This window comes from Diabrotica virgifera, chromosome 1 (assembly GCF_917563875.1).
Source record: "Diabrotica virgifera virgifera chromosome 1, PGI_DIABVI_V3a".
In the NCBI taxonomy this organism is placed as follows: domain Eukaryota; kingdom Metazoa; phylum Arthropoda; class Insecta; order Coleoptera; family Chrysomelidae; genus Diabrotica; species Diabrotica virgifera.
The window spans coordinates 61,403,589-61,419,989 of record NC_065443.1 but is presented as its reverse complement, the minus strand read 5'-3'; the positions used below and the strand labels follow the sequence as shown (position 1 = coordinate 61,419,989).

At 31.3% G+C, this 16,401-nt stretch overlaps 1 protein-coding gene across 2 annotated transcripts in view; it reads left to right on the top strand.

Annotated features, from left to right (window-relative positions):
- LOC114331281 (pre-mRNA cleavage complex 2 protein Pcf11) overlaps positions 1-16,118 on the top strand; it is a 48,897-nt gene extending 32,779 nt beyond the window's left edge. For both annotated transcript variants that reach the window (XM_028280801.2, XM_028280800.2), the window contains exons 11-15: positions 2,368-2,967; positions 6,454-6,686; positions 7,490-7,768; positions 7,900-8,080; positions 14,267-16,118. In XM_028280801.2, the coding sequence (XP_028136602.1) occupies positions 2,368-2,967; positions 6,454-6,686; positions 7,490-7,768; positions 7,900-8,080; positions 14,267-14,676 (1,703 nt within the window). In that variant the 3' untranslated portion in view covers positions 14,677-16,118. The remainder of the gene's footprint in view (positions 1-2,367; positions 2,968-6,453; positions 6,687-7,489; positions 7,769-7,899; positions 8,081-14,266) is intronic.
- Positions 16,119-16,401: the final 283 nt, after the last annotated feature.

Here is a 16,401-nt window from a genome sequence, read left to right as displayed (position 1 = left end):
TGTCTTTTCATCGTCTTGTCTCTGCACATCTCCCAGCCATGAAAGTCTTCGACTTTTCACAAATCGTACAATATCGGAACCTTCATTCAATTCATTAACCTCGATGTTTCTGCTGATTCTCCATGTGCCGTCTTACTCTTGCACCGGACCGTATACTTTTCTCAGAATTTTTCTCTCGAATGTCCTGAGTTAAGCTTGATTCCTTTTCGTTATTACCCAGGTTTCACAACTGCGTTACGGGTCTAATTAATGTTCTGTAGATAGTCATTTTGGTTCTTATGTCTAGTAATTTCGATGTTTCTTTTATTAGCACAGTATGTACGATTCCCGCTGGAAATACGTGCGTTAATTTCGCTACTTACGGAATTCTTCTGATTGATTTCTGTGCCCAGATATGTGAAGGCATCCGCACGTTCAATAGTATCCGTTGTCTATTGTGACATAATTTTCATTGTGTCATGTACTGTTTTTGCTTCGTTTATTTTAAGCCCCCTTTTTCGTGCTTGAGGATCAATTTCTTTGAACAATATGTAACACAATACATTTTTAATTTTTACCGCAGAATTAAAAGTCGTTATTCCTTTTTTTTTGTAATCAAGAACCGTAGAACATGACAACTGAAAACGGTATGTCATATTAGTCCATGTGGTGAGACCGCTCCCGTCTGAAAAAATTTCTGATTCGGTTTCTTTGTGGATTCCTATTCAAAAATATCTCCTTTAAACAAATCTGAAGGGTGCCGGGCGGAATTTTTGGGCAGAAATTGTTTAAACAATTTTTTTAAACAAATACAAAAGATTACCTTTTGTATCCCGAAGAATATTTTTTTGGTTTCTTGGTCATTCTAAACAAGAAAGGTATCTTGTGATTTTTCTCAAAAATTGATAGTTTTCGAGTTATAAGCGATTTAAAATCTGAAAAATGCGAAAATACGCATTTTTGAGGTTGCCAAGTACTTGAATTGTAGTTTAAACATTCGTTTTCAAGATTCTGCAGACTGATCGGGTCTAACTTAAATTTACACCGTTGTTATTTGATTGTTAATTATGCGTGTTCATCCGATTTTTTTGCGGGTGCGGCGCGCACTATTTCCAAAAATCTCATATTTTCCTCCGAAAAATATATTTTTTAGATTTTTCGGGACATTCTAAATAAAATAGGTTTCTTGTCATTTTTTCTCAAAAGGTTATAAAGTTTTAATGTTATAAGCGATTTAAAGCGCAATTTCGGATTTTAAATCGCTTATAACTTTAAAACCACTAACTTTTGAGGAAAATGACAAGAAACCTATTTTATTTAGAATGTCACGGAAAATCTAAAAAATATATTTTTTCGGAGGAAAATTAGAGATTTGTGGAAAAGTGCGCACCGGTAAAAAATCGGATGGGCACGCATAATTAACAATTAAATAACAACGGTGTAAATTGAAGTTAGACCCGATCAGTCTGCAGAATCTTGAAAATGAATGTTTTTCTACAACCGTGTTAAAATTGCAATTTTTAGCACTCCATACGTGCGTTAAAAATGCTACTTTAAGTGATATAAGGCACTAGTGCTTTAAAATATTTTTAAGGCACTGCAGTTCGTATTGACCGTATAGACAATTTTGATGTAATGTCAAAAAATATAAAAATGGAATGTCAGTCACGTTCAAGTAAAAGTTTTTGTAGATATTGCCCTGTAATTACGTTTGTAGAAAAAATATTGTATGATATGCGTGTTAAAAAGTACATTTTTAAGGCACTCATGTGAATTGCAGAACTCGCTATCGCTCATTCTGCAAACTTTCACATGCGTGCCTTAAACGTGTACTTTTAACACTTATATCATAAATAACTATTCTACAATTAAATTACTTGGCAACCTCAAAAATACTAATTTAAATATGAATTTTTAAGCCTTGAAAATGCGTATTTTCGCATTTTTCAGATTTTAAATCGCCTATAACTCAAAAACTATCAACTTTTGAGAAAAATTACAAGATACCTTTATTCTTTAGGATGATCCAAAAAGCCTAAAAAAATATTCTTCGGGTCAAAAAAGGTGATCTTTTGTATTTGTTTAAAAATATTGTTTAAACAAATTCTGCCCAAAAATTCCGCCGGGCACCCTTCAGATTAGTTTAAAGGGGACATTTTTTAATAGGAATCCACAAAGAAACCGAATCAGAAATTTTTCAGATGGGAGCGGTCTCACCACATGGACTATATGACGCATGCCGGAGCATCTATGACTAGGGCTTGTGTCATGTGTGGTATTACAACTGTAAAGGGTTAAGATATAAGTTTTTACCTGCTCTAAAAATCTCAATGCTAAATTAATTTTTTTTTATTTTGTGTTCTGATAATTAATGTCTTTGTCTTTTAGATAACTTAGACGTCCTCTCCAATGCACTTTCATCCAGTACAGGTCCAGCGCCGGTTTCAGGAGGCTATCAAATAGAAAACCAGAACTCACAAGACTCTCAGGCTAGTTCCCAACCATTTACAACGCTACCTCCAATTTTGAATATCAACGAAATATTCCAAAATCTAGTAGCTTCTGGATTAGTAAAGTCATCACCACCAAGTAAGCCAGTAGAAGAGCCACCTAAAGTGGTAGAATCGCCTAAGAAGGAAATGAGAATTGAGCCTGAAGTACCTGCCGCTACTAGTACTCCAAACGTAGCGCCCTCAAAACTTAAGAAAACCGTATTGAGCCTGAAACCAGTCACTTTTAACAGGCCAGAAACGCTGAGAGTACGCCAAAACAGCCTATATGCAATGTTATATTCTGGTATGCAATGCAGTACTTGCGGCATGAGGTTCTCCCCAGAAGCTAGTATGTTATATAGTCAACACTTAGATTGGCATTTTCGTCAAAATAGAAGGGGGAAACGAAACAGTAGAGTTGCCACCAGCAGGAGATGGTATTATTCTTTAGCTGATTGGAAGAATTATGAAGAATTGGAAGATCTTGAAGAAAGAGGTGAGTAATTTTTCTTTATACACTTAATTTTTTTGTAATTATTTCAGTAGTTTCATTATGATTGTGGGGAATGATTCTAGCTAACTCTTTTTCACTTTTATTTTTCATGTGGAATATAGTTCCATACAAATATTCTAACATAGCCCGATCAGCGAACACAAAATTTTACGAAAACCTCCAAAAAAATAAAGAAAGAACGAAAATTTGAGAATAGGTAGTTGAAATTGTCTATTATTATATAAGAAAAAGTTTATAATTTTACATCCCCTCCATTTTACAAAAATTGTGAAATACGGGGTGAAAAATATTTTCTCGGGGGTGAAAAAATATAGGTACGTTCAAAATAAGTCCGAAATTGTATAAAATGACTAATTCTAAGTAACTGTTATTCTATAGTTAAAGTGTTTAAAAAAGGGTTTATTTTTGTTTTTAAAAAAACTTCTAACATTAAAATTAAATAAGTTACGCTCAAAATATTGCTGGTCTTTTTTATTTTTTGCTAAAAAATCCCGAAAATCACCCCCTAATTAACTTCTCAAATAAAATGAATCGTTACCGCTTCACAAGTTATTTTACTTATGTATTGTTTACATTATCTATAAGTTTCATTGGTTCAAAGTGCTCATTTAAAAAAAATGGGTTGAAATAAAACATTTTTTTTAATTAAAAAAATGGTATTTTTATGGAATTAACTTAAGTAGAACTCCAATTATCCGGATTAATTGGGACTGGACCCGATCCGGATAATCAAAAATCCGGATAATTGGATTTTTCTCGAAAAAGGCCTTTTCCGGGAAAGAAACGTAATTACAGCAAAACACAATGGAGAACATATACGGTATTTATTATGAAAAACAATACAGTATACACAACAATATGTAAATGACAAAGTTTACATTACGTAATATTGACACACGATACTAAATCGCAGTAAAATGAATTATTTTTTTACAAACTTGATTTTTTCTTTTTCTCAATCTGATCCGGATAATTGGCGATCCGGGTAATTGGAGTCCGGATAATTGGAGTTCTACTGTATATTATTTTTATATTAATTTTTAATTAATATTTAATTTAAACTTATTAGTATACCAAATAAAATCTCAGAGTAATAAAATGTTCGTTTTACTTTTCTGAATATTTTTGATTTTTTGTTTTCTTGTTGGACAAAAATTGGTTATGCTATGGCTGTTCAAAATTTGCCTAAACTCGTGATTAGTTACTCTTCAAGTCATTTTAACTAAAGCTTTTTCAAAAATACGCACTTTGAACCGATGAAACTTACAGATCATATAAATAATACATAAGCAAAGTAACTTGTTAAGTGGTAATGATAAAATTTATTTGTGATGCTAATTAGGGGGTGATTTTCGCGATTTTTTTTTACCAAAAAATAAAAGGGACCTAAAATATTTTGAGCGTAACTCACTTGCTTTTAATGTTAGAAGTTTTTTTTTAAAACAAAAATAAACCTTAAGCTATATTTTTGATAAGAATATTTTTTTCAATAAAATACTTACTTTTTGAGTTATTACCGAAAAACCGTCCAAAAACATGTTTTTTTTTGTTAAAAATGAACATATTCACTCGCAAATAATTCGAAAAGTTTTGACTTGGCGAAAAAACTATAGAACAAAAGTTGTTTAGAATTAGTCATTTTATCTAATTCTGGTCTTATTTTGAATGTATATTTTTCACCTTCGAGAGGGGGTATTCCCCTCCATTTTTGTAATATGGAGGGGATGTAGAATTATATACTTTTTCTTATACAGTGCGGTGGAATAAGTGTTGCCCCCCCCCCTGTTAACTTGTTTATTTTAAGAATATAAGCAAAACGCTCGGACAGGTCGATTTTTAAACTAACCATAGTATATTATAGCATCAACGTTTCGAACTTTACGCGATCCCTCTTCAGGTGACAGCCATAACTTTGATTTTTTTAAATGGGAAAGTACATCATGTGACACCTCATTTAAAAGCTCTTAAAATACTGATTTCAAAAATGTATAATACTTTAATCCTGTTTGAGAGCGTAGGCGCAAAATTTTGGTCGAATTCCTTCTAAATGCAATCATTTTTTTTTCGAATCCTGAAAAAACCAATAAATATTTTTGAAAAATTTAAACGCAGAATGAAATATTACCGATTATCGATGGTCCAAATCCCTGAGAACTCGTATAATGTTTATTTTAATAAGTTACAGTGATGAAAAAAGAGAAAATTTAGTGCGATTTTTAATTTCAAATATATCATTTAAAAGAAACTTTTTGTTTATTCTAAGGGACTGTCAGCCATCGGTAATAATCTAATCTTTCATTCTGCGTTTAAATTTTTCAAAAATACTTATTAGTTTTCTCAGAATTCGAAAAAAATAAATGCGTTTAAAAAGAGTTCGACCGAAATTTTGCGCCTACGATCTCAAAAAGGATTAAAGTGTTATACATTTTTGAAATCGGTATTTTAAGAGCTTTTAAATGAGGTGTCACATGATGTACTTACCATTTAAAAAAATCAAAGTTATGCCTGTCACCTGAAGAGGGATCGCCTAAAGTTCAAAACGTTGATGCTATAATATATTATGGTTAGTTTAAAAATCGACCTGTCCGAGCGTTTTGCTTATATTCTTAAAATAAACAAGTTAACAGGGGGGGGGGGGCAACACTTATTCCACCGCACTGTATAATAATAGACAATTTCAACTACCTATTCCCAAATTTTCATCTTTCCTTTATTTTTTTTGGGGTCAGATTGTTCTTTGATCGGGCTAACATGGCTTATTCATTTAATCATTTTGTATATCATACTCTTCCACTTATCTTCGATCTACTTCCACAGGTCGTAGTTTTTATGAAGTTTTAGTTCTTTCCATTTCTTCTTTTCGTTTGTACATGTAATCCACACTTTTGTTTTCATTAACAATGTTATTTTTTCTATGTTTTACTATTTTATCTAAAACTTAAGGGTTTTTTGTGTTATTATAATATTTTCTTCTCCTTAAAATGCCCTCTCCTCAATGGAGTTTGGCTGCTATAATTGCAAACTCTTCTCTGGTTGCAGCTGTTCTTATTGGCTGTTCAAAATTTAGCCCTGTCCATTGTCGGACGTTTCTTAGCCACGATAGTCTTTTCCTTCCTATTTTTCTCGATCTTATTAGTTGAGTATATTGGTGCTTATTATTTTTCTTAGTATGTGGAATAGTTTTGTTTTTCTAATTTTCACTGTGTTGAAAAGTTCTTGTTCCTTGCCTATTCTATGCAGCAGTTCTTCGTTTGTGGTATGCGATATCCATGAAATCTTGACGTTTTTTCGACAGTTCCACCTTTCAAAGGCCTCCATTTTATTTATGATTGATGGTTTAAGGATCTAAGTTTCGACTGCATAGAGAAGAGTCGAACAGACGTAGCATTTTGATACATTCCAATATCTTCATTAACTATTTGTTCATTTGTTTTTCGCTCTTACTTATTTTATTTTCTTATATTTCAGAGAAAAACTATTTTGATGAGCAAAAACAAGCCGAGGGTGGTAATGAAGACGCCGAGGAAGAAGTAGAGGTTCCAAGTGTCGCTGCAGATCCTGATTCTACGGATGAATGTTGTATGGTGTGCAGAGAAAAATTCGATCAATTCTTTAATGAAGAAAAAGAGGAATGGCATTTGAGGAACGCAATAAGGATGGAGAATAAGACTTATCATCCTGTTTGTTATGAAGATTATCAGGTAAATTGATATAAATTAAAAAGTGTCAAACGTTTTTAGCCAATTATTTTCCAAATTTTCCTTTCAGTTTTGTTGAGTTATTGTAACCATTTTTATCTTCCTACAATTGTTGCTTCTATTCTTCTTTTTTTAATATATATTATCATCCTATGATTTATTTCCAAATACTTCCAAACCTCTTCTTTCTTATATGTATTGTTAATAATGTTCTTAACGACGTTCTACACCTTCGTTGCGGGGTATGCCTCTCAGAGGAAAGGGGGGAAAACTTATATGCAAGCGAAAGTTGGTAAAAATGCATTTATAGCAGAATGCTCAAATCATATGTTTCAGTATTGAATACTTTATAAAAATAAATTATAATAAATTACGGAAATTACAGAATAAATTACGGAATTAATTATAATAAATAAATTAAAAATAAATGGTACAGTGAACAATCCTCATTTTTAATATGTTATTCCTTACAAAAAAACCTTTAATTTAAGCACAAATAATTAAAAATCAAATCAATCAATCATTTAGGGTCAAAAGTTATCAACTTTTTAAGAATTCCCATAAGAGCCCATGTTACAACTTAACTTTGACCCTTAATAGTAATTAAACGGCACGGTAAAATTTTTTTTAAAAAATCCAGTCTTAGTTTTTTGAAGTAAACTATAACATACTAAAATTTCATGCAAATCCTTAATTCTTTGCCGAAGGTGTAGAACGTCGTTAACCTATATTTGGGACCTCTCATTACATGTCGGAAATACAAAAACTTTGACAGTAAATTTTAAATTTATTTTCTTTATTTCTAGAATTCCCTTCTGGAACAGACGTTAGACGAATCTAAAGCACCAGAAGAAATCGAACAACCGCAGGAAGAAAGTGTAGAAAAAATTATCCCCGGTCTGGAAATCATCATCGATGATGATGATGATATTCCTGAAGAAGTGAACGGACCTTTATCTAATGAAATATTATCTGTCGAAAGCGATGATTCTAAATTGGTGCCAGAAGCTACTGAAATGCCGGAATATGAGCAACAAGAAGCAGCCGCCGAGGGAGATGATGATGACGATGTTATTTTGAACGAGGTGAGGATTTAACCATATATATTTACTACATTAACCATATATATTTAGTAGATTAACCATATATATTTACTATACATTTTTTTCTATATATAGTCAATGGCAATATGTAAAATAATTGTGTCTTGTTCTAGGTGGCTCCTATCAAAATTGTCGTTGACGATGATGACGACGAGATTGCGGGAGAAAGAACGAATGTAGCATCCCCTCCTCCAGCGATGGATACAGAAGATGATGGATTTGTGGAGATCGCTGGACTGCTTAGTTTGCCGAATGGAAAACATGTTAAAATTAAAGCAGAACCCGTCGATAAAGGTAAGATAATTAACAATAGGGAACTTTCATAAAATTTTAAATTCGAAAAAAATGCTATAAATCACAACAGAACATAATTTAAAATTTTGTTCTGAAGCTATTTTCTTGTGGCATTTTTATAATCAAGTATATTATAATTATATATATATATATATATATATATATATATATATATATATATATATATATATATATATATATATATATATATATATATATATATAATTTAAAATGTACGTAAATGAAAAAAAGTTGTTTTTGTCTTTCGTTTGGCCCCTAAAAACGATCAAATCGAGAGAAACTTCAAATTATAGCATCCAGTCCAAAACGCGGCCTGATTGGTCGTGACGTAATAAAGTTAAAAAAGTTTAAGGTCCGCGCGTTTAATTCATTACCTTTGATATTCGTTTACTTTTAGTCACTTTATGGTGTATCTCAGTTTTATAAATATTTGAGCGTTCTCGTTAAAACAATTTAAAAAAAAACCAAAGAGGGTTTTTCTGAGGGACAGTCTGATAACTTACCCATTATCAACATAAAACTTTATTATTATGATTAGTTTATGTTAATTTTATAGTAAAAACAGTCCCAGAAAATCTTGTATCGGTAAATATCATTAAATCTGTAATGTACATCTATCAAAATATACCAAAAGTTCTATTTTCTTTTTGTTAAATACACTTGATTGATTAAAAAAAAAACTATTAAGCACTCAAACGATATTAAATACTTACTTTAAAATTAACTTCACATGCATAGTCCAGAGAAATACGATTTTTCTCGTGACACTTCCCCCTCCAGGCCGAAACCAAATTTTTTAAGTAGTATGGACATATTAATAACCTTTATGTTTCCTGCAGCCGATTTTGATGATATACATAATTAGAAACAAATGAAGATCAAAAAACGGTAAATTTTCGCTTTTTTCGTCTATAACCAAAAAATTAAGCATTTTAAACAAATTTGAGAGTAAGAAACTCATAAATCGTCTAAAAAAGTTCAATATGGCTTTCGCTGAATATGTCTATCCTTATTGGTTGCTTAGAAAATTGCAAAATAAATCATAAATTTTGAGTTTTTATAAATATTCATAACTTATGTAAAAATTAACTTAGAACCTTCTTATTACACGAATTGCTGAGACTTCTGGTGCTTAAATTATATTTTAAATTTCAAAGCAATTGGTCAAATAGTTTAAAAGTTATTTAATTTGTTTATCCCAAATTCATTTTTTTTTCAACACTATAAGTCAGAAAATTATGAGGTTACAGTAAGACTTCTGACAGTTTATGGAAGAAGAACATTTATACTATTGACTTAATTAAAAAAAAAGACAAAAAGTAATTTTAAACAGTGTAAAATTATTTTGCAAAAACACGTCGATTTTTTGGTTACTTATAAACAATTAGAATAACTTTTTAACCGTTACCTGTAGAAAAATTATTTTTTCATATTTGGAAAGACTGAATTTTTATACACATTTAGAAAGAACATTGTCCTAGGACAATTAGGGACGAATCCCCTAGTAAAAAAAGCCCCCTCTTTTTTTTAATTCACATGTTTTTGCAAAATAATTTTGCAGTATGTAGAATTATTTTTTGTCATTGTTTTTTAATTAAATTAATAGTATAAATTTTCTTTCATAAACTATCAAAAGTATTAGTGTAACTTGATCATTTTCTGACTTATAGCGTTGCAAAAAAATTAGTTTGGGATAAACAAATTAAATACCTGTTAAACTATTTGACCAATTGCTTTGAAATTTAGGGTATGATTTAAGCACCAGAAGTCTCAGCATTCCGTGTAATAAGATCGTTCTAAGTTAATTTTTACATAAGTTATGAATATTTATAAAAACTCAAAATTTATGATTTATTTTGCAATTTTCTAAGCAACCAATAAGGATAGACATATTCAGCGAACGTCATACTGAAGTTTTTTATACGATTTATGAGTTTCTCACTCTCAAATTTGTTTAAAATACTTAACTTTTTGGTTATAGACGAAAAAAGCGAAAATTTACCGTTTTTTTATCTTCATTTGTTTATAACTATGTATATCATCAAAATCAGCTGCAGGAAACATATAAGTTATTATTACAGATGTCCATACTACTCAAAAAATTCAATTTCGGCCTGGAGGGGGTTGTGTCATCAACAGGATATTTTTTTCCCTTATTTCTCTGAACTAGCATGAAGACCTTGAGAATCAACTAAAATGTCTTTAAAGTCCTTTGAATATGCATGTAGTCAGCTTATTAAACGCCGTTTCTTATGGACTGGTAATCTAATAAATATTTTATTGGGTTGTACTAATCTAATGGTTGTACTTTAACATAATGGTACTAAACAACACTTAGTACCCTTTCAGACTAAGACAATGGTGTCTGACACCGGTGTTCGCCACAGGCAGCAAAGCATTGTTTTAAATGAACGACTACAGACGAGCCACTTTGAGTGTCTGGCTGATTTTAGTGGCCCAACAATGTTTTGCTGTGCAGTTGAACACCGGTGGCGGACACCAGTGGCTTAGTGTGAAAGGGTACTTAGAGTTTACTTTTATTTTCCATAGTAAACGCACACACACAATTCGATACTATCTCAACAACTATACAGTGAATACGTAAAGGTTGGAATAGATTTATTTTCTCGAGAATGGATGATTTTGGAAAAAAAATCCCGAAACAGGTCACTTTTTATTATTTTTAAATTACGACTTTTTGGCATATATAACATACTAGTGACATCACCCATCTGGGCGTGAGAATAGGGGTCGTGTGATAGCACATTTGAAAGGTAATTCAATTTTCTATTCAGTAATATAAACATTAACATAATTATTTATACAGGGTGTCCAAAAACAATTTTTTGGATTAAATGTATTGACATAATAAGAATGTATGTAATTTATTTAGTTCAAAATACATTTTACTGCTCTCAGAAAACTGAAAAAATGTTTATTTGAAAATAATCATTGCTTTTCGCTTAAATTAAATGTTCAAACTGTCACGAGGCTGGTGGGTGACGGCTTTAATATTGAATTTAAGCAAAAAACAATATTTATTTGCCAAATAAACATTTTTTCCTGTAATTTCCTTTCTGATAACAGTAAAATATATTTTGAATTAAATAAATTACACACATTCTTCTTTTTATGTCAATAAATTTAATTCAACAAATTTTTTTTGGCCACCCTGTATAAATAATTATGTTAATGTTTATATTACTGAATAGAGAATAACCTTTCAAATGAGCTATCACACGACCCCTATTAATTCCTATTTAAAAAATCATCGATGACGTCATCACGCCCAGATGGGCGACGTCACTAGTATGATATATATGCCAATAAGTCGTAATTTTAAAATAAAAATTGACCTGTTTTGGGATTTTTTTCCAAAATCGTCTATTCTCGAGAAAATGAATTTATTCCAACCTTTACGTGCTCACTGTATACTTTTATGTGAGACAGGAGAAGTGTCATTATAAAATATTACGATATGACGTCACAAGTGCTCACGCGCTTTTTCGATCGTTTGAAATGACAAATACACAGAAGATTTTAAATTTGTAGTTCTATGAGTTTTTAAGGCCTGAAATTTTGGAAATCTTATTTTTAAATGAAACTGAACATTATTATGTATATAATATATAGTGACTGTACACCCCGATATGGGGCTAAGTCGCGAAAGCTTTCTAGATCCTATTTCTTGGGAGGATCAGTCCCTTTTGCTCATGTTATCTTCTTAACGATTTCTCTCCATTTTTTCCTGTCTCTAGTTTTTCTCCGCCATTCTCTGACTCATGCGTTTTTTAAGTCTTCTTCAACTTCTTGCAACCATTTTGATCTTGGTCTTCCTCTTTTCTTTCTTCCTCCTGGATTCCATTCTATCATAGCATATGTCACTGCTTCACCTCCTGCGCGCCAGATGTGACCTAACCATCTAACTCTGCATTGCTTTATTTTGGTCACGATATCTTCTTTCAATGCTTTCTTAATCTCTGCATTGGTATGGCTTCTATATTCATTTTCCTCTGTTCTGATTGGTCCCAGTATGGTTCTCATGATCTTTCTCTCCACTATTCTTAAATTTTTTGCATCTTTTTTAGTCATTGTCGTTTCTGCTGCGTATGATAATATTGGTTTAATTATGGTGTTATACATTCTCATCTTGGTTTTAATAGTCGGTATTTTGCTTTTAAGTAGTGTTTTATTTGCAAAATAGTCTTTATTCCCTGCTAATATTTTTTCCTTCATTTCTGGTATACTTTCACCCGTTTTGCTTATTGTCACTCCCAGGTATTTAAAATTTTCTACGTCTTCAAACTCTGAATTTCCTATTTTGGTTTTTCGTTTTTTTGCTGTTTTCCCTAGTCTTAGTATTTTTGTCTTTTCTTCATTTAATCCGAGTCCCATTGTCTCCCCTTTCTCTTTTGTTTCTTCTAGCATTTCTTTCATTATGTTTCTATTCTTTGCAATAATAACAATGTCGTCTGCGTAGGCGATTATTTGTCCACCTCTTGTTTTTAGGTTCCCTTTGTTTATATTTCGTAGTACATATTGTAAAGCTAGATTGAACAGTGTCGTGGATAATGCATCTCCTTGTTTCACTCCTTTATTTATAATGAATTCATCTGTCTCGCCTCTTTGTGTCTTTATTCTAATTTTGGTAGTTCTCATTGTCATATTTATTAATTTTCTGAGTTTATGTGGGATTTTTAATTTTTCCAGGGCAATCATTAGTTCTTTTCTCTTAAGGAGGGGGTATGGTTTGAAATATTTAAATTTTTTTATTATTTCAAATAAAAGTGCATACTTTCAAGAATACTCTCTGAAAATTTCAAAATAATCGGAGTAAAATTACCAGAGATACAGGGTGTTGAATATCCCTACCTTCGACTCGCTTTGCCGCGGCTTCGCGCCAGCACGCCGGAGCGTAGTGAGAAACGTTAAACAACTGTTCGCCTTCTCTTTTGTAGATTACTCCCCAATTTAAAAAACATATTCCAATGTTCATCACTTTACGATTTGGCAGACAAATAAGAAGATGAAGATGCAGTTGTCAAAACTTTAAACGCATTTTTCTCAAAACTGCTTTTTCAAATGCGGTGGACATTGTAACTGAAAAACTGCTCGGCCGATCTACCTGATATTTTGCACAGATTTTCCTTAGACATTTTGTGAGGTAACAACGTCGAGATATTTTTCGTTTTTTGCTTATTTTTTGTTCAACAATATTAAATCTGTTGGTTTTCACAAAATTTTTGTCAAAAATTTCGTATTTTTGAATTTTGAGTGATACCAAAAATTCAAAAATCATTAAAAATAAAAAAACTCGACGTTGTTACCTCGTGAAACTCATAAGCTAATAAAATCTTTTTGAATTTTTTGTTTCGTATAATCCAGTGATGAGTTCTGATGTCCACCGTAAAACCTTTTTTTTTTGAGCTGCCTGCCAAAATTTGTCGCCAATGGCTTATTTTTCAATATTTTGGATTGAATTTTTTCTTAAATATTCTTTGAATTGTACTTAATGTGTTTATTTAAATTAAAAATAAAATAATTCTACCATAGTTTCGAAAAAAGTTCACAAAAATGTGTTTGATATGTTGATTTCAAACCATACCCCCTCCTTAATAGAATCAAATGCCTGTTTGAAGTCGATGAATAGCATTTCTAATTCTAGTTTGTATTCATTTGCTTTTTCCATTATTTGTTTTATCGTGTGTATAGCATCTATTGTCGATCTTCCTTCTGTGAATCCACATTGGTATTGTCCCACTCTCTTCTTCGTGATCTTTGACAATCTTTTTCTTATTATTGAAGTCAATATTTTATACGTTGTGCTTAGTAATGTTATTCCTATAATTTTCACAAATTTGTTAGTCTCCCTTTTTATGTATTGTTATTACCTGCCCTATCTTCCAGTCCGCCGGCATCTTCTCTTCCTTCCATATATTTTTCAATAGTGATAGTATTTTTTCCTTCAGTTCCTTTCCTCCATATTTTATAAGTTCCATGTTAATTTCGTCTTTTCCTGGCGCTTTTCCATTTTTGCTCCTCTATATTACTTCCATTATGTAATAAAACAAAAATGTGCAAGTTTGCTATTTGCATTGATCTGATTTTTTTTAAATATTTCAGTAAACAGTTTTGCAGATTTTAACGTTTTCCATTTTTTTACAGAAGACATTCCTACAACGCCCGTTGCAGAAGATCTCTCAACCCTAACCGTGGAAAGTTCTGATCTGGAAATCGTGGAGCCTAAACCTACCCAACATGACGTCGCCTCCTCGTTAGACGGCAACGCGGATCCCTTCTCCGGCGTTACCGCCGTGGGATCGGCAGCCCTAGGCGGTAATAAAATTAAAATTAATATTAGTAAACCATTGCCTGTGATAAATAAAGAAAAAGAAAATAATTTAGGAAATGATTTAGTTCCATCTGAAACTTATATCGATCCGTTCGAGCCCTTTCCACCCGGGGAAGAACCGCAACCGGCTGCGCTCAAGACTGCCCTTAGGAGTGCTAGGTTGTCAAAGCTTCCTCCGGTGAGGAAAGGGACCGAGCTGACCGGCTTGTGTTCTCTAATGTGATTTGTGGGTTTTTTATGACTCGCGTACTTTTTTTTGTAAATATTACAGTGTACTAGACGATTGGACGGACAAGTTTGTACGGAACTATGGGTTACAGGGTGCATCAAATAAAAACAGGGCTTGTTTCTTCAAAAGTTCTAGTCAAAATGAATTCATGAAATTAAATTTTTTTATTATATTGTAATTGGAATAGGATGGACATTCTAGCGGTTTCTGATCTATCGCATGTGATTTTCTCGTAATTTTAGATATTTTAAGAATTGATAATTAATAATTTATTATCTTGATTTTTCCTCCAATTTGTGTTTCAAAAATATATATTATCATTTCTATATAAACTTTGTAAAACTAATAAATTTTGTCATAAGTAACGGTGTTGCTTAAAAACCGCTATCCAAATTTAAAATTCCAACGATTTTGCTCAAAAACCTCGATCCAAATCTATAATTCCTCGAATTAAAAAAAATCATGATTGGGGGTCGCTTTGATTTACCCTTGTATATACTTACACAATGAATCGTTAAGATTATCCATTATTGGGTACATAATCTTATTCCTTCGTTTTAAACATTTCAGTATACAGTTTACTAAACCTTTAAAATGAGTTTTAGTGATTAATAATACCATTAGTACACTTTTCTTAAATTTTCAAAGCTTTGTTATAGAAGTTTTGTTTGGGCTATTATTTTATATTGGTAATTTTTCTTTTTAGTTCCGTACAAATATGCAAATAAGTGAGAAAAATCAACTTTTAAACAGAACAAGATAATATTGGAGTATAATCACTCTAAAATTGGACAAATCAAATTGCTCTGTTTATCAGTTATAACGGGTTGTCTGGAAAGGGATTTCATAGTTTTTCTATTTAACATATTATTCTTTAAAATTATATTCAAAATTCAAAATTTTATTATTTTAGATGATTCTGTAATTTGCCTTGAAAAATCTCAATTCGGAATTGTGCTCCTGTATTTTTCGGGTAATTTATTAAAAAATAATACCCTTGGTGTATCATTGGGCAGCTTAACTCAGTTGTTAATTATTTTAGTCGGTTGATTTTATAATTTTAAACTTATTATTCTAGCTGAAAAACTATGAAAACTCTTTAAGGCATCCGTATGTAAATGAAATTCTGTAAATAGTGGTATAAATAATTTATTTTATTTTATAAGGTGCGATATAATATTACTTTTTCGTAAAATTTATACATTTAATAAAGAATTGCGCCCTTTCCTGGGCAAAGTTATTATTTTGTTTGATAAATAATCGAACTTGTTATTTGTTGAAAATAAATATTTTTTAAAACTTGTGTGTATATAATTTGGATCGGAACATTGTGGGACGAACGTGTAAGGGTGATCCTTGTTTTCTTTAAGGACTTTTTTAGTATAATAGTTTGTATATAGATAATGTGGTAAATCAATAAATTTAGTCAAATTTAATTTTTGCGTTTTATTTAATAACCTTTATTTTAATGCCCCAAACTAACAGGTGTGTGCAAAAATTTATATGCATATATTTGAGATGTTCACTTCACAAATTATTATGTAAAAATAAATTGATTTGTTGGGAATTTATTTTAAATTATTTGTCAATTTCACAATTTTTGCAGTGAACATCTCATTTTCATATTTTAAAAGTGATTTAGGAAGTGATGGAGTACGGAGGAAGTGATGGAGTATGTGAACCAGAAGTGGAGGATAGAGTGAGAAAAGAAAAAAATAT